This window comes from Bufo gargarizans, chromosome 2, assembly GCF_014858855.1.
Source record: "Bufo gargarizans isolate SCDJY-AF-19 chromosome 2, ASM1485885v1, whole genome shotgun sequence".
Classification (NCBI taxonomy): domain Eukaryota; kingdom Metazoa; phylum Chordata; class Amphibia; order Anura; family Bufonidae; genus Bufo; species Bufo gargarizans.
The window spans coordinates 593,645,292-593,666,903 of NC_058081.1; the positions used below are offsets into that span (position 1 = coordinate 593,645,292).

General features: G+C 45.8%; 1 protein-coding gene across 1 annotated transcript in view; it reads right to left on the reverse strand.

Annotated features, from left to right (window-relative positions):
- Positions 1–21,612, reverse strand: part of GABRD (gamma-aminobutyric acid type A receptor subunit delta) — a 59,687-nt gene that overhangs the window by 18,581 nt on the left and 19,494 nt on the right. Inside the window, exons 5-6 of the mRNA XM_044277549.1 lie at positions 10,943–11,025; positions 9,447–9,584 (exon numbers count right to left, since the gene is read on the reverse strand). Coding sequence (XP_044133484.1) covers positions 9,447–9,584; positions 10,943–11,025 — 221 coding nt within the window. The remainder of the gene's footprint in view (positions 1–9,446; positions 9,585–10,942; positions 11,026–21,612) is intronic.

Here is a 21,612-nt window from a genome sequence, read left to right on the forward strand (position 1 = left end):
TGGGGATTACTGCCCTTCCTGGTCAGATCCGTGAGGGGCTTGGCTAGCATGGAAAAGTCCCTGATGAACTTCCGATAATAATTGGCGAAGCCCAAAAAGCGCTGCAGGGCACGAAGACCACTGGGCTGGGGCCACTGTAAGACAGCCGAAACCTTCTCAGGATCCATGGAGAACCCCTCAGCGGAAATGATGTAACCTAAGAAGGTTACCTGGGATCGGTGAAATTCACATTTCTCAAGCTTACCGAACAGCTTGTTCTCTCGTAACCGTTGCAACACTCGTCTGACATCCAGAATGTGGGCCTCCATGGATTCAGAATATACCAAGATGTCATCCAAATAGACCACCACACACTGCTGCAACAGGTCACGGAAAACATCGTTGATGAATTCCTGGAAGACTGCGGGCGCATTGCACAACCCAAAGGGCATAACCAAGGATTCATAATGACCGGTCCTGGTGTTAAACGCGGTCTTCCACTCATCGCCCGCCTTGATCCTTACCAGGTTATATGCCGCCCTCAGGTCGAGTTTGGTAAAGACCGTGGCCCCTTTGAGGCGATCGAACAGCTCGGAAATCAAGGGTATCGGGTAAGCGTTCTTGATCGTGATGCGATTGAGACCCCTGTAATCGATGCAAGGCCTCAACTCACCGCCCTTCTTTTTCACAAAGAAAAATCCAGCCCCTGCCGGGGACGAGGATTTGCGAATGTGTCCGCGTGAAAGCGCCTCCCTCATGTACTCCTCCATGGCCTCATTCTCCGCTACCGACAGTGGATAGACTTTGCCACGAGGAGGAACGGCACCAGATTGTAACTCTATGGCACAATCGTATGGGCGGTGCGGAGGTAGGGCAACCGCACGCACCTTATCGAATACATCCCGGTACTCCTCGTATTCAGGAGGCAACAGAGAGTCCGAGGAAGTACACAGCAACTTGACAGGCCCATGGATGCAACTAGCCCCACACTGCGGTGACCACGAGAGGATCTCGGCCGATCTCCAATCGAAAGTCGGATTATGCTTCTGGAGCCAGGGGTACCCCAAGACCACCGAGTAGTGTGGAGACGAAATAACCTGGAGACAGACCGACTCTCTGTGAACGGCACCAATGGCCATCCCCACTGGAAGGGTCTCCTGAGTCACGTGTGGCGGCAGAAGGGGTCTGCCGTCTATCGCCTCAAGAGCCAGTGGGGAACCTCGAGGCTGCAGAGGAATGGAATTGGCGGCAGCGAACACACTATCAATGAACAAACCACCAGCACCAGAGTCCACCAACGCCTGGGTCGTCACCGAGCCGCCGACCCAGGAGAGGACAACAGTAATCAGTGGTTTGTCAACACGGGAAACCGGGGACGAGGAGACTCCACCCAAGATCTGCCCCCGACAGGATCTCAGGTGCGAGCGTTTCCCGGACGGTTCGGGCATGCCAACCGAAAATGCCCACCGAGACCACAGTACATGCATCGGCCCTCGCGTCTCCGGAGTACCCTCTCCCCCTCGGACAGGCGAGCAAACCCCAGCTGCATGGGTTCACCCCCAGACAAGTCATCCCCAGGAGGCGTGGGAGGAGAGGGAGGCACGGGTGGGACAGCAAACGTAGGCGCCAATCTGTTAGAAGACCTCCGCAGGCTCTCCTTAAAGGAAGGTCTCTCCCTGAGTCTGGTGTCAATCAAAATCAGGAAAGAAATAAGAGACTCGAGCTCCACTGGTAGGTCCTTAGCTGCAACCTCATCCTTCAAGGCATCCGAGAGACCATGAGAGAAAGCAGCGACCAGAGCCTCATTATTCCAGCCCACCTCTGCTGCCAGGGTACGAAACTCAATGGCGTATTCAGCTACGGATCGTGAACCCTGTCTGATGGACATAAGGAGCTTCGCAGCAGAGGCAGCACGAGCCGGCACATCGAATACCTTCCGAAGAGAAGCAACAAAACCGGAAAACTCGGCAACCACCGGATTGTTGTTCTCCCATAAAGGGCTGGCCCAGGCCAAGGCCTTGTCCGAGAGCAGCGAGATCAAGAAGCCCACCTTTGATCTCTCAGTAGGAAAGGCATGTGGCAGCAACTCGAAATAAATGCCCACCTGGTTAAGGAAACCACGGCACTGAGTTGGCTCTCCCCCAAAGCGCTGTGGAAGGGGGGCAGAACCGGTCATACCCCGAAACACCGCAGGCGCAGCAACAGGTGTCGGGGTAGACTCTGGCGCAACAACCGGAGCGGCAGTAGGAGCGGGCCCAGGAGCGTAATCGACCCATCGGCAACGGAAGCTAAATGAGCCGTGCGTTCAAGCAGGGTTTGCAACGCCACAGCGAACCGACCCAACAGGTGATCCTGCTGATCAAGTCTGGCAACCAGCGTAGGTAGCGAGGATGGCCCTGTACCGTCAGAATTCGTTGCTTGGTCCTAATGTCATGGAACCATGAACCAGACGTACAACAAGAGATAAGTGGAAATAAGAAGGCTTTATTGAAAATCAAGCTGTAAGGCAAAAGTCCAAACGGATGGCTAAACCGAAGCAGGGTCTTGCGAAGCCAGAGGTCAGGAACCAGAAGGGTAGTCAGACGAAGCCTGGATCAGGAACCAGCAGGGTAGTCAGACGAAGCCTGGATCAGGAACCAGCAGGGTAGTCAGACGAAGTCAGGATCAGGAACCAGAAGCAGCAGCAGTCTTAGAAGCATGTGAACACAGGAGGACCAAGCAAGGAACTGAAGCCACAGACCTCCTATATATATGAGCTGGGCATCCAGCTCCTCCCAGTGGGAAGGAGAAGCCGCAGGGTGGGAGGCTACAAGAAACCCAGAAACCAAGATGGCCGCCAGCACATGTCAAACGAAGGAGAACAGCAAGAAGGTAAGACCATGACAATTACCTATATCTTCCATCACGCTTAGCGTGCGCATAGGTTAACGGTGCAAATTAAGAGAGGCTGGAATAGTTAAATGCCCTCTCTTATGGATAGGCAAAGTCCACTGCGCTGCATTTAGTAACCAGCGAAACCAAGGGAAAAACTATAGTGAATCTATAGTGGAATTACAGTGTGTTCAAAAGTGGGCACGCTTTATAGATGACGTGTTCGTCATCTGGAAGGGGAGCTTGGAGACCTTCTCTAGTTGGGTCCAAGAACTCAATAAGAATGAGATAGGCCTCAACTTCAGAATGCCATGCATCAAAACTCCCATTTCTTGACATCAGTGTCGGTATTAACCAAAGCGGTCGTCTGGAGACCTCCATCTATCGTAAACCAACCTCCACTAATTCCCTCCTGAGGTGGGAAAGTAGCCATTCCTACCCCCTCAGGAAGGGAATACTGCGGGGTCAATACCTGCAACTAAGGAGTAATTGCTCCAGACGTTCTGACTTTATTAAACTGGCTGAAGACCTGAAAACTTGTTTTTTGGACCGGGGTTACCCGGCAGGTGTATTAACACCAGCGTACCAGATGGCACTGAGTAGGGATAGAGTGTCACTCCTTACCCCTCGAAAGGATGCCCCCTTGGCTGATGAATGTAAGGAAAACAGGGAGATCCGTCTCATCAGCACGTACAATGGCTGTTCCTCCGCAATCAGAGAAATCATCTCTAAACATTGGCATGTTTTGCGGATGGACCAAGATATTTGTAAGGTCATAAAGGAGAACCCCAGCATCACCTATAGGCGCGGTAGAAGTATCCGTGACCTTATGGTGGTGCATAGTCACTATACACCAGTGGCCTCCAAAAAAACATGGCTTGAAAGAGGTATTAGTGGCAATTTTAAATGTGGAGGATGCGTGGCGTGCCCCTTTATGACCAAGACAAAAACATTTAGGAGCAATAACACTGGTAAAATTTATACAGTAAATGATTTTATCAACTGCAGAAGCATGGGAGTAATCTACAAAATTACATGCGTTTGTGGAAAAGAATATGTCGGTAAGACAATCAGAGAACTTAGGAGGAGGATAGGAGAGCATGTCGGTGATATTAAAAACGGGAGAGATACACCTGTGTCACGACACGTCAATACTGAACACGATGGAAGGCCTGACTGCCTCTCCTTTATGGGAATTTAAAGAATCAGGCCGGGAATTAGACGGGGGGATGTGGACAGGAGGATCCTTCAATGTGAAGCGAAATAGATCTTCTATTTGAAGACGGTCCACCTCTCTGGTCTAAATGAGCAACAAAATTATAGCTGCTTTATATGACCCTAGGGTTGACTAAATGCAGCGCAGTGGACTTTGCCTATCCATAAGAGAGGGCATTTAAAGGGGTTGTCCAGGTTCAGAGCTGAACCTGGACATCCCTCCATTTTCACCCCGGCAGCCCTCCTGACATGAGCATCGGAGCAGTTCATGCTCCGATGCTCTCCTTTGCCCTGCGCTAAATCGCGCAGGGCAAAGGCATTTTTCAGAGTTCCGGTGACGTACCGGGGCTCTCTATGGGGCTGACAGGAACCCCGGTGACGTCACCGGCACTGATGGGCGGGATTTGGCTCTGCCCTAGCCAGTAAAACGGCTAGGGCAGAGCTAAAGCCCGCCCCTCAGAGCCGGTGACGTCACCGAACACACTGCTGGGCGGAAGTTACCGCCCGGCAGTGTGTTATTGTAAACACAAGAGCCTGTGCCCTGCGCGATCTAGCGCAGGGCACGGGAGCGCATCGGAGCAGGAGATGCTCCGATGCCAGGCTCAGGAGGGCTGCCGGGGTGAAAATAAGGGTATGTCCGGGTTCAGCTCTGAACCCGGACAACCCCTTTAACTATTCCAGCCTCTCTTAATTTGCACCGTTAACCTATGCGCACGCTAAGCGTGATGGAGGATATAGGTAATAACAAATAGGAATTACTGATATGGCATGGCCAGTAATAACAAAAAATAGTTTTTCCCTTGGTTTTGCCGGTGTAATTATGCTGGGATCTAGGTATGTTTTTGGCTATTCTGTCAGATTAATATCCATACTTGCGATTCAGCATCAATAAAACAGCAGGCAAGTTATCATTTGCAGCGCACGGGCCATGCGGATGTGAGCCTGGTGGTTGCCAAGTAACTGGTGACGCTCAGACGCAGGCCCTTACCCCACTTCCGGTCAGCCCGCACCATGTGATGCCAGCTTCCGGTCCGGTGGAACGCACGCGAGCGGCGTGCGTTCCACAGGCTATTACAGATATTGTGGCCGTTGCGGACAGGTGAGACAGGTAATTGGGGGGGCGTACACGCACTGGGAGGTGGGGTAATATAAGGAGGTGGACAACAACCAACAATTGCTCACCCAAATCACCACTGTTTGAGGTGAGACACGCAGCTTACATGGGACACTTCTCATGTCATGGCATGGATACGATTCATTCAATATCCAGAGTAAAAGAACGAGGCTAAAAACGACCTTCTTCTTTCAGTAAGTAATCTGAGTCTCCACCAAACTTATTAATAGTTAGTACTCAGTAGTTTATGTGACCTATATTTAGTGTATGTTTGTAATTTGTTTCTAGCTATCCCTGAATACTTCTGTGAAGTCCCCTGATGAGGACTGGAAAGCAAGACCGAAACATGGCATGTAGGGCTTTGTAATTAGGGTTAAGTACAGTACTAGGCCCATACTGAGGGAAAGGTTTGGTATGGGGCGGGTGCTCCATGTGTGCTAGGCAGGTGTCCAGAGTAGTCCCCAGCCCTATTTGTAGGTAGGAAAGACACAATAGGGTCTAATAGAAGTGCCAACACTGCCGCCAGACACCAGCACCTTGGTCACGCAGGTTCCAGTCACCATCAATTACCTGGACCGCCCTCCACAGGCCGTGGTATCCACAAGACGTGGTAAGACCCACCCATTTATCTACCTAAACATGAGATAATTATTAGTGACTATGACGAGGGGACATCCTCTGCGTCTGGAGGAAAGAAGGTTTGTACACAAACATAGAAAAGGATTCTTTACGGTAAGAGCAGTGAGAATATGGAACTCTCTGCCTGAGGAGGTGGTGATGGTGAGTACAATAAAGGAATTCAAGAGGGCCCTGGACGTATTTCTGGAGCTTAATAATATTACAGGCTATAGCTACTAGAGAGGGGACGTTGATCCAGGGAGTTATTCTGATGGCCCGATTGGAGTCGGGAAGGAAGTTTATAGTCCCCTAAAGTGAGGAAAATTGGCTTCTACCTCACAGGGTTTTTTTTTGTTGTTGTTTTTTTGCCTTCCTCTGGATCAACTTGCGGGATAACAGGCCGAACTGGATGGACAAATGTCTTTTTTCGGCCTTATGTACTATGTTACTATGTTATGTACTATGTTACATGTAATTTGTTGTCTCTCACCCAGTGGTATCTATATATTTTAATCGACCCAGTAAACGTTATGTTTTAATAATTCTCATTCACAAAAATAACTCTGCTTGAATTTGGGTGTGACTATATACCGCTGCACACTCAACCTCGTGTGTTGGTATAATTAATAAAGAAAAGGAGAACCACCATAGCCTCTATTACCACTGTTCCCATCTCTGAGTTGGGCAGTGTACACCTGTAGCCAGGGGCAGACTGGCCATAGACCCTACAGAGTAACTTCCCAGTGAACAACATGAGCCCTCCTCATGACCACCAGGCAGGATACTTATTGATCCCCTCCTGAATTCAACTTTATTGCCATCATAAGGTAACTGGAGTAGGAGGACAGAATGAGGAGCATTTTTTGGATAGGTATTTTGTGCTGCTGGAGCAGTGTTTTGTGATGTACTGTGGTAATTGCCTCTGGTGGGGTGGTATAATGGACTGCAATATGGTATTGCTGTCCCCTCCTACTTGTGTTGACCCTGCTGTCTGTTCATTTGTGCCCCCCTACAAAATAGAGCTACTTTTAGTTTTTTTCCCAGGGCCAATTCAGGTTCCCAGTCCTCTCCTGCCTGTACCAGAAGTTGTCTAACATTCAAATATGCAACATTATTGTGGCACATTTTAAGACAAGGTCTAGGAGCACTGACAGGAGAACTAGTACATTTTCCTGATAGATTGCGATTGCTCTTGATCTGGCTAATTCCCAGGGTTTATGAATGAGGTATCATCCTCTAGTCCAGGGCTGGCCAACCTGAGGCTCTCCAGCTGTTGCAAAACTACAACCCCCAGCATGCCCAGACTGCCTACAGGTATCAGCCTACAGCAAAGCATGGTGGGAGTTGTAGTTTTACAACAGCTGGAGAGCCACAGGTTGGCCAGCCCTGCTCTAGTCACTCATAATATCCTAGTGGAGTATATGAAAGAGGCTTTGTAAACCAGACAAGTACTATAATTTGGAAAACTCTATAAACCATTTGTACATTGAAACCTAGAATACAAGGTAATGTTATGTTTTTTTTTTAGGATGAAATGGAGGTCTATGATCGCTCTTATTATATGGCTCCCTCTATTGGACAGCCGGCACAATCGCTGTGTGAGCTTTTTTAAGGATTACGGTATTTTAAGATTATATATAAAAAAAAAATATAGGAACATTTTCTTCCTCGGCAGGCACATTGTTACTTAAGTCTATCTCTGAAACAGTTTGTTGATCTGTTATTCTTCTCTCTACAGGATATGCGCCAATGTAATGAAGGATGCTGATCTGTGGAATAATAAGCAGCTGGGTATTGATTGCAGAGAGTGATGTGTACAATAGTCTGACGCGAGAAATCAGATATACATCTGACCCACCGAATATATCAGTGAGGCCTTATTCATATGATCGTGAAAGGACAAGCAATGTTCGTGAAGGATCCATATGTTTGTTTTGTGCCATCCGTGTTGTGTCCGTTTACCAAGTGCACTGCTAGGCTGAAAAGTGGATTTCCAGAGCATGTCCTACCAATGGTCAGTGAAAACCAATGACAGAACATGGATGCCAGTGTTTTTCATGGACCTATGGACTTTAACAGACAGGTTTTGTCTACAACATGGTCCAAATTAATCTAAGTCTTCTCTGTTTTTCCACTGATCCAACAGTCAGTAGGAAGACCAGAGTATCTGCTAGATTCTGCTCCTACAAGTGCCCAGGGGGCAGAGCATCACTGTGAAGTATTTTCTGCATTGAGCTGCTTTACATTCCCGCCCTTCTGTTCTGAGTGACAGCTATAGTGGTCTTCTGGTTGGATGCTACAGCTGTCACTCAGAGGAGAGGGGAAGGGCTGTGATGCAGCTCAATGCAGAGAGCACTTCACAGTGAAGCTCCTCCTCCTGGGAACTTGAGGGGGCAGAGCCTGGCAGAGTATAAGTTCATTTGCACACTACTCCTGATAATGAAAGCTCCACAACAGGTATGTTTGTCCTGGTCAAACTGCCCTCTACCTGGTATTGTCAGTAGGTTTGCATGGTTATAACTCTTTTTAACCTATTGAGCTGTGTCATGGTTCTATGTTAGTGAAGTGGCTTATGGGAGATATTATCATATAGCCCAGCTTACAGACACAATATACTATGGGGGTCATTTACTAACTGACTAACTAATATATGCCTGGCATATATCTGTCGCAGATGGTGGTGCAAAGGTTACTTCTAAAAAAGGGGGCAGAGTGTCGTGGGTAAGGAAGGGGGCGGGCCGATAGACCCATCTCATTTAACATTTTCTATGTCTGTTTTAGGCGTAGAAAATGTTTGAAATCTACGTCAGCAAGGAAGCTGATGTGGATACGCTGAAGTTATGTAGAGGCCAGCGCCTCTACATTACTTCGGTGGATTCACCGCCAGTACAGGGGTTATTAAGACCATGGTCTAAAACGCTGGTCTTATTAAATTACTCCCTATATTTTTATAGTACTTTATTTTAAATTATTTACCGTATGACTGCACCACATTGGCTTCTTATATCTTGAAAATTAAGGAGGAAATCTCTACTATTTGTACCTAATTAAAGTGCAATTAACTATCATTTATGCAGTTTTAACTGCACAATTAGGCACTTAAAGGGGTTGTCTCACATCAGCAAATGGCATTTATCATGTAGACAAAGTTAATACAAGGCACTTACTATTGTATTGTGATTGTCCACATTACCTTCTTTGTAGCTTGATTCATTTTTCCATCACATTATACACTGCTTGTATCCAGGGGTTATGACCACCCTGCAATGCAGCAGTGGTGGTCAAGCTTGCACACTATAGGAAAAGGCACCGGCCGCCACCTCTCTGGTTGCCATGACTGTGGGAGTGCGCACAGGCCGGTGCTTTTTCCTATAGTGTGGAGGCACGGCCACTGCTGCTGGATTGCAGGATGGTCGTAACCCCTAAATACAAGCAGTGTATAATGTGATAGAATAATTAATCAAGCAAACAAAGGAGACAATATAGACAATCACAATACATTAGTAAGTGCCTTGTATTAACTTTATCCACATAATAAATGCCATTTGCTGATCTGCGAATGCACCGTTAACATAAATTTTTAGTCCATTTTATGTTTGGAAGAATAATTTAATGAGATTCTTTAGTGTAACACACGTTACTGTATTACCTGGTTTGAAGTTCATCACCTCTTTGGTGAATTTGTAGTCAGTAATGGTAAATTGTGCCAGCTCAAGCTTATCTAGTCCATGGATTAGGTTCTGGTTTTCTGACCAGTTGTAGATAATGTCTTCAGCTGAATAGCCATCTGGATGAAATCGGAAAGTTATAACCCGCCACATACATGACAAGAGAAGGACATTCATTGGAGTACAGCATGTAGAAGGTTACATAACTCAGTCACTGAAGCACAATACCTAAAATTGACACTTCAGCGCTTTCTCCGTTCTTAGTATTGCTCTGGGCAAACCATTGTCACTTCCGTTTTTACACAGATGAAATGCATTTATTCATTTGTCAAAATTGAGACGTTGCTTGACACAAGGAAAACTCTTTACTGTGTACAAAATATACATTTGTCAGACTGAAAAGAAAATTGTGAATAAAGAGCATTTCAATACTAAGGTTTGACGTACATATTCTATTATTATTGGAATTGTTTTCAGTAGTAACAGAAAAAATGGCCACTTTGTTAAAGTATAAAGATGTAATAAAGTACTGTATATAGAAAATAGTTAGTTTTATATGATTCAGTGATACTCTTTTTCCAGACAAGAAAACACTGCATTTTTATGCAGCCACTGCTATGGGGAGCTCAATGAGAAGAGAGTATTTCAGCTTCCATGGTAAATGGCTGCAGTTGAATGGTAACTGTATAAATTCCTATGCACTGGGTGCCCTCTAGTGGTGACTGTAGGCAGACAGCTTTTGAATAGATAGGAAGTAAGAGACCATAGCAAAATATTTTTACTATTTGTCCACTGTTCAGAAATAGGTGCCATATTTATGAAGAACCTATTCCGCTTTTTCCTGCATAGAAGTAAGATAAAATGGGTCATATGAAGGATGGCTTTTTTATTAAAATTTTTAAAATTCAAATTCATCAGAAGTCTAAGGGCTGTTTCACACGAGCGGATGCCGTGCGTGACATCCGCTCCGTGAAAGAGTGCCAAGACCCGATGCAGACTGCAGAGGCACGGAGCATTAATATGACTGATAATGCTCCGTGCCTCTCTGTGATCTCTTTACTACGAAATCACAGTGACAACACCTGCTGTGTTGCAGAGTTTTTATTCAAGATTTTTTATTTTGGCCCTTGTAGCCTGTTGATCGATCACAGGGATTCAGATGATTCAGATATTGCTCACCAATGGAAGCTCATTGTTATCATTCTGGAAGGTAAAATTGCTTGTTCACTTCTTGTTAAGGGGGTCTCCCACAATCAGTGATTGACAGCTATCTCTGTACACAGTCAATCACTGATAGGACCTCCTCCTGGACTTTAAAGTCCAGAATGAGCAGGAATTGAAATGAATAAATTACAGGTTCTACTGAATCTTTTCCTACAAATCAGCTTTCCCTGCTGCTCAGACAATGTTCAGATGTTTAATGTCACAGGTTCCCATTATTGATAGAAGATTTGTTAGTAAGGGTTCAGTAACTTACAGCTTTCCAGGTCAAATCTACACTCTTGCTCATCCAATGGGTACTTTGTTAACTCCATGTCACAGGAGACAGTTGATGTGATTCTGCAATTGACACAAGGTTTAGATTTGGCAAAACAGACTCTAATACATGCAGAAAGGCTGGTCATAAGCTCTTTCGGCCCTCAGCTATCTCTCCTGACCCCCTATACACATGCAAACTTGGTTCAGTTGAGCATACATGTGTTCTGTAACGGGAGAGGGGAGTAAGCCACAGCTAGACACCTCTGGCAGAGGCTTATCTCCTCAAGAACAAAAGTTTTGGCCATGTTGAAATCCAGTAGCCTAATCCTGCTGCCGAAGATGCCCCCATCCACAATAGATGGTTGGCTGCTCCCACAGAAACCAGAGAGTTCTGCCCATGTATATTTAAAGTGTATGGCCACCTTTATACTGCTTTTCATGACTGATATGTCTAGAAGTGTTCATCTGCAAATATGAATGCTTGGCCCATATATTGTATATGTACCTCTTGTTGACATTTTACTTAAATATTTCATTTTATTTATACATTCTCACACTAAACTGGGTAGCTTTTAAAAGTGCAGCTTATAAATAAAAAAGATGCTAATTCCAATCACAATATGTATTTAAAGGCTATGTAGACCTTTGGAGGCATTTTTTTTTTATTATTATTATTATTATTATTATTATTGCATTGTACTCCATTTGAGCTAAAAATCATTTTTTCAATTGGTGTTTATTACAAATGTTTAACCCCTGTCTCTGTGCAGCCCTGAGTTCCTCTAGTAGCATCTCTGCATTTTCTCTCTGTATAATCAGGCAGCTCACCTGATGGCTCCTTATCTCTGATTTCTGACCTCCTTAACACTCATTATAGCTCAGTTGTTATCTTACTGATAAGAATGTAGACTGAGAGTTGTGGATAGAAGACATGTCCCACAGTCTGTGGCTCTCCATAATTCATTTGCAGCACTTTCAGAGTGCAAGAGCAACATGGAGGATGGCTCAGGCACAGTGGGTGAGTAAGAATCATCTCCCATGCCTAAAGTATGCAAGACTGCAGCCAAAGACAAAAAGGATAAGGTGGGGATTGATAGTAAGCATCTGTTGGTGGGCGATTCTATCATAAAAGGTGTGAAGTTTGAGGGAAATGGTGTTGTGAGATGTCTCCCTGGTGCTACTGCTAGCAGGGATAGACGACGTATCCTTAATATTGTTAGGCAAGCAAAGCAGGAAAGCGAGGTGTGCTCTGACTCCGACTCCTCAGTTTTTGGTACTTCCGACTCCCAGTCCCGACTCCGACTCCGACTCCTCTGTATTTAATATGCAAATTTATTTTATACATTCCTTGAAGGAAAGAAAGGCAACATACAGCTGTTCCACCAAGTTCTTCTAAGCTCTTATAGCAGAGAGAGTTGGTTGGGCAGAAGCTGCTGCCTTCTCCTTTGTGTGCTGATCTTCTGCTGAAGATAGGGCAGTGGGAGGATCCAGGAAGGGGCAGGGGACGGGCATTTATTTTAAAACATGATTTCCCTAGTAGAATCCCATAGTCATGTTTAAAGTTTAAGCTAACAATCTGAGTTTACAAGTTTTTATACACCAAAATGATACGCAACTGACAATACTAGCTAATTCCTCAGGCCGATGTTAAAACCTGAGAACTTTGCCAATATCTTCCAGTCAGGAACATATCAGAGCCCCTCATACACCACGTCACGGTGTCTCAGCACGCATGGGGTCCTACCACTAAACTGCTAGCTAGTTAGCTAGTATTGTCAGTTGCGTATCATTTTGGTGCTTTTTTTTTGCAGTGAATTGTGTATGTATATTTTTTCATCTGCACAATGTATCATTTTGTGTAAAATGTTCTTGTGGTGCATGCGGTCCGCACCAGCATCCTCCATTATACGCATTTTTTGCTGGGGATTGCCATTGTCTGCGGACCGCATGCAGAGGAATTGCTCCCCCGGTTATAGACACGCTACAGTGTCTGGGTTTGGAGCATTTCCACCCATTTAGGCCAGTGAGTTTTTGTCCTTATGTGTATGGAATGTGCCACTTTATTTTGTTGGTAACATTCTTTTGCACCTAGTAGCTTCTGTGTCACATGGTCTGTTGTGGGGACTGCTCACAGCCCATATTTTACCTCACAATGCATTTGCAATACCACTATGGGGCATGTGAGAGCCTAGCTGTGAGTTAACTGCACTGTTCAGACCCTGTTCACACACCATGGGCAGTTTAGTGGTAGGACCCCATGCATGCTGAGACACCGTGACGTGGTGCATGAGGGGCTCCGATATGTTCCTGACTGGAAGATATTGGCAAAGTTCTCAGCTTTTAACATCGGCCTGAGGAATTAGCTAGTATTGTCAGTTGCGTATCATTTTGGTGCATTTTTTGCAGTGAATTGTGTATTTATATTTTTTTTCAGCTGCACAATGTATCATTTTGTGTAGGATGTTCTTGTGGTGCATGTGGTCCCCACCGGCATCCTCCATTGTACGCATTTTTTGCTGGGGATTGACATTGTCTGCGGACCGCATGCGGAGGAATTGCTCGGCGGCTTGGATGCGGACCGAAATGACGGCCGTGTGCATGAGGCCTTAGCTGAATGACAGCAGTTTTTCAAATGGTTTACAGCTTCAATCTTGAACTATTGACTATCCATTCCCTTCACTTATACAAATGTCTCTAGTCCTGCAAAAAACATATTTACTTAATCAGTTATCAGTGAGAGGATAGGTTAACCATGGGCGTTGCGTTTCCTGTAACAGCGGAACACAACACAATGGAAAGTATAAGTATTGCCGCTCCTTAACTGTTCGTTGGGTGCCATATAGTGAAACATATGAAAAGCATGCTTCTTCACGGTCACTTACCGTGTTCGTTTTGCGGTAACGTGACGCACTGCATGCATTGGCCTTTATTCTTACAGTAGAGAAGTAATTAATTATAACTTTTTGTGAATTGGGACATTTAAACTTGCTTTTTTAAATTTTTTTCCAATTAAAATTTTGTAGGAGTCGGAATCAGTTCATTTGTGCAGACTCCGACTCCTCAACTCCGACTCCGATTCCACAGCCCTGCTTGGGACAAATGATCTGGCTTGCAATAAGGTTTCAAAGGTGAAGGAATCTTTTCACACACTTGGAAATGATATACGGGAGGTTGCATCAACTGTTTCATTCTCTGCAGTTTTGCCTGTGCATAACCTTCAGCATGACAGGAAGATGCGCATTAAGGAATTCAATGTATGGCTTGGTGAATGGTGTCTGAACCAAGGGTTTGGCTTTGTGTCTCATGTTAGCTCTCGTTGGAATGGAAAAGAACTGTACAAGAAAGATGGTTTGCATCTTTCTCTCAAGGGAACGAATGTCCTTAGTGAACAGTTCAAAGTATTTGCTATGGAGCATTTAAACTAGGAAAGAGGGGCAAAAGAGTGATAATCCAGCAGTCCAACTGCCGCCTCAACAATGGCAGATGATGCCAGTAGGTAAGAATAGGTTAAGAAATGACAAGCTCAGAGTCTTGTCTACAAATGCTCGCAGTTTAGGGAATAAGATCAATGAACTTGAGTCTATAATGGCATCTTAGAATATGGATTTAATGGCTGTTACTGAGACATGGTTCAATAGGAGTAATGACTGGGATATAACAATGCCAGGGTTCTCTCTATATAGGAAAGACAGAGAAGGCAAGAAAGGGGGAAGGGTGGCCCTGTATGTGAAAGATAGCATAAAATCTAATTTAATACATGTTAGCCAATTTAGAGTCAGTTTGGGTTACCTTGCAGCTTGATAATGATAAGGTAACTCGTGTAGGTGTGATATAAAGACCACCTCGCCAAGTCAAAGAATTAGATGATCTACTAGTTGAGGAAATAGCTAAAATGACATTGAAAGGGGAAGTTATCATGATGGGAGACTTTAATCTTCCTGATGTAAACTGGAAAACCAAAATAGCTAGTTCTGCCAGGAGTACAGACACAGTGGTATGCAAAAGTTTGGGCAACCTTGTTAATTGTCATGATTTTCCTGTATAAATCGTTGGTTGTTACGATAAAAAATGTCAGTTAAATAAATCATATAGGAGACACACACAGTGATATTTGAGAAGTGAAATGAAGTTTATTGGATTTACAGAAAGTGTGCTATACTTGTTTAAACAAAATTAGGCAGGTGCATAAATTTGGGCACCACAAAAAAGAAATGAAATTAATATTTAGTAGATCCTACTTTTGCATAAATTACAGCCTCTAAACGCTTCCTGTAGGTTCCAATGAGAGTCTGGATTCTGGTTGAAGGTATTTTGGACCATGCCTCTTTACAAAACATCTTTAGTTCATTCAGGTTTGATAGCTTCTGAGCATGGACAGCTCTCTTTAAGTCACACCACAGATTTTCAATTATATTCAGGTCTGGAGATGGCCATTCCAGAAAAAGTTGTACTTGCTCCTCTGCATAAATGCCTTAGTGGATTTTGAGCAGTGTTTAGGGTCGTTGTCTTGTTGAAAGATCCAGCCCCGGCGCAGCTTCAGCTTTGTCACTGATTCCTGGACATTGGTCTCCAGAATCTGCTGATACTGAGTGGAATCCATGCGTCCCTCAACTTTGACAAGATTCCCAGTCCCTGCACTGGCCACACAGCCCCACAGCATGATGGAACCACCACCATATTTTACTGTAGGTAGCAGGTGTTTTTCTTGGAATGCTGTGTTCTTTTTCCTCCATGCATAATGCTCCTTGTTATGGCCAAATAACTCTGTTTTAGTTTCATCAGTCCACAGCACCTTATTCCAAAATGAAGCTGCCTCAAGCGGCACTTTTTGTGCTGTGGGCGGAGAAAAGGCTTCCTCTGCATCACTCTCGCATACAGCATCTTCTTGCGTAAAGTGCGCCGAATGGTTAAACGATGCACAGTGACTCCATCACTGCAAGATGATGTTGTAGGTCTTTAGTGCTGGTTTGTGGGTTGATTCTGACTGTTCTCACCATTCGTCGCTTCTGTCTATCCGAGATTTTTCTTGGTCTGCCACTTCGAGCCTTAACTTGAACTGAGCCTGTGGTCTTCCATTTCCTCAATATGTTCCTAACTGAGGAAACAGACAGCTGAAATCTCTGAGACAGCTTTCTGTATCCTTCCCCTAAAACATGATGGTGAACAATCTTTGTCTTCAGGTCATTTGAGAGTTGTTTTGAGACCCCCATGTTGCTACTCTTCAGAGAAAATTAAAAGAGTAAGGAAACTTACAATTGACCCCCTTAAATACTCTCTTTCTTATAATTAGATTCACCTGTGTATGTAGGTCAGGGATCACTGAGCTTACCAAGCCAATTTGAGTTCAAATAATTAGTTCTAAAGGTTTTGGAATCAATAAAATGACAACAGTTCCCAAATTTATGCACCTGCCTAATTTTGTTTAAACAATTATAGCACACTTTCTGTAAATCCAATAAACTTCATTTCACTTCTCAAATATCACTGTGTGTGTCTCCTATATGATATATTTAACTGACATTTTTTATCGTAACAACCAACGATTTATACAGGAAAATCATGACGATTAACAAGGTTGCCCAAACTTTCGCATCCCACTGTATTCTAAATTCCCTACTGGGATTATCTCTACAGCAAGTAGTTGAGGAACCAACCCAGAAGAAGGTATCACGATCGGCGTAACTGTCACATACGTGACACGGAGGGAGGAAAAGAGGGAGGCCCTGCCCTAGTGAGAGGGAAGGTGGTGACCCCTGACTCACCTTGCGGCTGGCGCCTGGCTGCCCTGTCGTCCCTAGACGGGTTCCTCACCCGTACGCCGATCACGTGCCTAAAACCCTGGCTTTCCCTAGGATGAGCCCTAAATAGTGAACAGGGCGGTGGGAACACTAGTCCGCACCACTAGCTCTAGAGGAAAACACCAAGGGGAGGACAGACAATACAAACTAAACATATAATCCCAGGTGGGCAACAACAGGAGACAACAAAAGCCCAACAGGGATCCGGAGGGTAGCACTCTGGAACAACAACCAGATTCTCAGCTCCAGTGGGTCAGCATAGATGTCCAGGCAGGAAGCTCTATAACTGGCAACAAGAGAAGTGTGAGAGGAGAATATAAGGAGTTTGGGAGTGGCAGACAAGAAACAGCTGAGGAGGAGAAGCTACGGATCCCTGAGTGAGACAAAAAGGATAGCAAGGCAAACACAGAAAACAAACACTAAGAAACACCGTGATCTTTAGACATAGAGCGCGCAGCCACCCGCTGCGACTTCCTGACCCCGGGTATAACGGAGTCAGACGTGGCTCTTGACACCCTCGTGACAGTACCCCCCCTTTCACGAGGGGCCTCCGGACACTCAGGACCAGGTCTCTCCGGATGAGAGACATGGAAAGCCTGAATCAACCTGTTGGCGTTTACCTCTGACGCTGGAACCCACATTCTTTCCTCGGGACCGTAACCCCTCCAATGCACCAGATACTGAAGAGAGCGACGGACCCGACGAGAATCAACAATTCTGGATATTTGAAACTCCAGATTACCATCCACAACAACAGGAGGAGGTGGCAGCGGTGATGGTTCTAGAGGTGGAACATACTTCTTGAGCAACGACTTATGGAAGACGTTATGGATCTTAAAAGTCTGAGGTAGCTCCAGGCGAAAAGCCACAGGGTTAATGACGGCTACAATTTTATAAGGACCAATGAACCTAGGACCCAGTTTCCAAGAGGGAACCTTCAACTTAATATTCCTAGTAGACAACCACACATAGTCATTCACTCCTAGGTCCGGACCTGGCGACCGTTTCTTATCGGCCATGCATTTGTATTTACCACTCATATTTTTCAAGTTAGCTTGCACCTTCTGCCATACCGATGAAAGAGATGAAGAAAACCGTTCCTCTTCGGGAACCCCAGAAGACCCCCCCTCTTTGAAAGTACAAAATTGGGGATGAAAACCGTATGCACCAAGAAATGGTGACTTGCCAGTGGATTCCTGACGGCGATTATTTATGGCAAACTCGGCTAACGGTAAATATGATGACCACACCTCTTGGTTTTCAGACGCAAAACACCTTAAATATGTTTCTAGGTTTTGGTTGGTACGCTCAGTCTGTCCATTCGACTGAGGATGGAAAGCTGAGGAAAAGGATAAGTGTACCCCTAAACGGGTACAAAAAGCTTTCCAAAACTTAGAAATAAACTGGGTTCCCCGATCCGAAACCACATCGGAAGGGACCCCGTGAAGCTTCACGATTTCACTGATAAACACCTGAGCAAGAGTCTTAGCATTAGGAAGTGCGGGTAGCGCAATAAAGTGTACCATTTTGCTAAACCTGTCTACTACTACCAAGATAACTGTTTTACCCGCAGACAAAGGTAAGTCAGTGATGAAATCCATTGATAGATGTGTCCATGGTCTATTGGGGATGAAAAGTGGCAATAAAGACCCTGCTGGACGTGTATGAGAGACTTTCGCGCGTGCACAAGTAGAACAAGTAGACACGAAATCTATTACATCCTGACGCAACCTTGGCCACCAAAAACGACGAGACAATAGCTCCAAGGTTGCTTTACTACCTGGGTGCCCAGCAAGTGCCGAATTATGATGTTCCTTCAATAACTCAAGACGCAGGTTTAACGGTACAAACAATTTCTCTGAGGGGCAAGAGGCCGGGGCGTCCCCCTGGGCCTCTAACACATTTCCCTCTAGAACAGAGTGTACAGCCGAGACAACCACTCCTCTTTGTAAAATAGGTACCGGATCACTAACATTACCCCCTCCAGGGAAACTACGAGACAATGCGTCTGCCTTGGTATTTTTTGCCCCAGGACGATAGGTGATTACAAAGTTAAATCTGGTAAAGAATAGCGACCACCTAGCTTGTCTAGGGGTGAGACGCTTAGCCGATTCTAGGTACAGAAGGTTTTTGTGATCCGTAATTACCGTGACGGGGTGGATTGCTCCCTCTAAGAAGTGACGCCACTCTTCAAACGCCAGTTTAATCGCCAACAGTTCCCTATTTCCAATATCATAGTTCTTTTCTGCTGCAGATAATTTTTTGGAAAAGAAAGCGCAAGGACGCCATTTGCCAGGAGACGGACCCTGAGACAATACAGCCCCCACTCCCACCTCCGACGCATCAACTTCAACAATAAAAGGCTGGGAGACATCAGGTTGAATTAGAACAGGTGCCGAGGTAAATCTCTCTTTTAGAGAGGAAAATGCAATTTTAGCGGCGTCAGACCATTTAGAAAAATCAGTCCCCTTCCTAGTCATGTCAGTAAGGGGTTTAACGATCACTGAATAATTTTTAATAAACTTTCTGTAGAAATTTGCGAAACCCAAAAACCGTTGTAGAGCTTTAAGGTTCTCAGGAAGATCCCAATCTAAAATTGCCTGGACCTTCCCAGGATCCATACGGAAACCTGAAGCAGATAATAGATATCCCAGGAACTGTATTTCCTGAACGGCGAAGACACATTTTTCAATTTTCGCATATAATTTATTCGTCCGTAGGACCTGCAGTACTTGCCTGACATGTACTTCATGTGTTTTCAGATCAGCCGAATAAATTAAGATATCATCTAGGTATATGACTACAAACCTGCCGATGAGATGACTAAAAATATCATTAACGAAATGTTGGAAGACAGCAGGGACATTGGTCAGACCGAAAGGCATGACTAAATTTTCGTAATGCCCCTCAGGGGTGTTAAAAGCTGTCTTCCACTCATCCCCTTCCTTCATACGAATCAGATTGTAGGCCCCCCTAAGATCAAGTTTGGAGAACCACCTAGCACCCGCAATCTGATTAAAAAGGTCAGGAATGAGAGGAAGAGGGTATGGGTCTCGGACGGTTATCCGGTTTAGCTCACGGAAATCTAGGCAAGGACGCAGGCCCCCATCTTTCTTTTTAACAAAGAAAAACCCTGCAGCCACGGGTGAAGAAGAGGGTCTGATGTGTCCCTTGGCCAGACTCTCGGAGATATAATCTTTCATGGCTTGTCTCTCGGGACCCGAAAGATTATACAACCTGGACTTGGGTAATTTTGCACCGGGAATCAGGTTAACCGGGCAATCATAAGGACGATGAGGTGGTAGCTTCTGACAACCCTTTTCAGAAAAAACGTCCTCAAAGTCCGAAATAAATGTAGGTAGGGAAGCTATGGAGGCGATTAAGCAATTGTTATTTAAGCAATTCTCTCTGCAATGCTCACTCCACTCCAATATCTCCCTGGCCTGCCAATCCACCACTGGATTGTGCGCTACCAACCAGGGAAGACCCAATACCACAGGAGAGGGAAGGCCCTCCAGAACGTAACTGTCATGGTCTTACCTCCTTGCTGTTCCCTTCGTTTGACATGTGCTGGCGGCCATCTTGGTTTCTGGGTTTTCTTGTAGCCTCCCACCCTGCGGCTCCTCCTTCCCACTGGGAGGAGCTGGATGCCTAGCTCATATATATGAGGTCTGTGGCTTCAGTTCCTTGCTTGGTCCTCCTGTGTTCACATGCTTCCAAGACTGCTGCTGCTTCTGGTTCCTGATCCTGGCCTCGTCTGACTACCCCGTTGGTTCCTGATTCCGGCTTCGTCTGACTACCCCGTTGGTTCCTGATTCCGGCTTCGTCTGACTACCCCGTTGGTTCCTGTTCCTGGCTTCGTCTGACTACCCTTCTGGTTCCTGACCTCTGTCTCCGCAAGACCCTGCTTCGGTTTAGCCATCCGTTCGGACTTTGCTACGGCTTGCTCTTCAATAAAACCTTCTTATTTTCCACTTATCTCTTGTTGTACGTCTGGTTCATGGTTCCATGACATTAGGACCAAGCCATGAATTCTGACGGTACAGGGCCACCCTCGCTACCTACGCTGGTTGCCAGACTTGATCAGCAGGATCACCTGTTGGGTCGGTTCGCTGTGGCGTTGCAAACCCTGCTTGAACGCACGGCTCATTTAGCTTCCGTTGCCGATGGGTCGGTTGTCGCTCCTGGGCCCGCTCCTACTGCCGCTCCGGTTGTTGCGCCAGAGTCTACCCTGACACCTGTTGCTGCGCCTGTGGTGTTTCAGGGTATGACCGGTTCTGCCCCCCTTCCACAGCGCTTTGGGGGAGAGCCAACTCAGTGCCGAGGTTTCCTTAACCAGGTGGGCATTTACTTCGAGTTGCTGCCACATGCCTTTCCTACTGAGAGATCAAGGGTGGGCTTCTTGATCTCGCTGCTCTCGGACAAGGCCTTGGCCTGGGCCAGCCCTTTATGGGAGAACAACAATCCGGTGGTTGCCGAGTTTTCCGGTTTTGTTGCTTCTCTTCGGAAGGTATTCGATGTGCCGGCTCGTGCTGCCTCTGCTGCGAAGCTCCTTATGTCCATCAGACAGGGTTCACGATCCGTAGCTGAATACGCCATTGAGTTTCGTACCCTGGCAGCAGAGGTGGGCTGGAATAATGAGGCTCTGGTCGCTGCTTTCTCTCATGGTCTCTCGGATGCCTTGAAGGATGAGGTTGCAGCTAAGGACCTACCAGTGGAGCTCGAGTCTCTTATTTCTTTCCTGATTTTGATTGACACCAGACTCAGGGAGAGACCTTCCTTTAAGGAGAGCCTGCGGAGGTCTCCTAACAGATTGGCGCCTACGTTTGCTGTCCCACCCGTGCCTCCCTCTCCTCCCACGCCTCCTAGG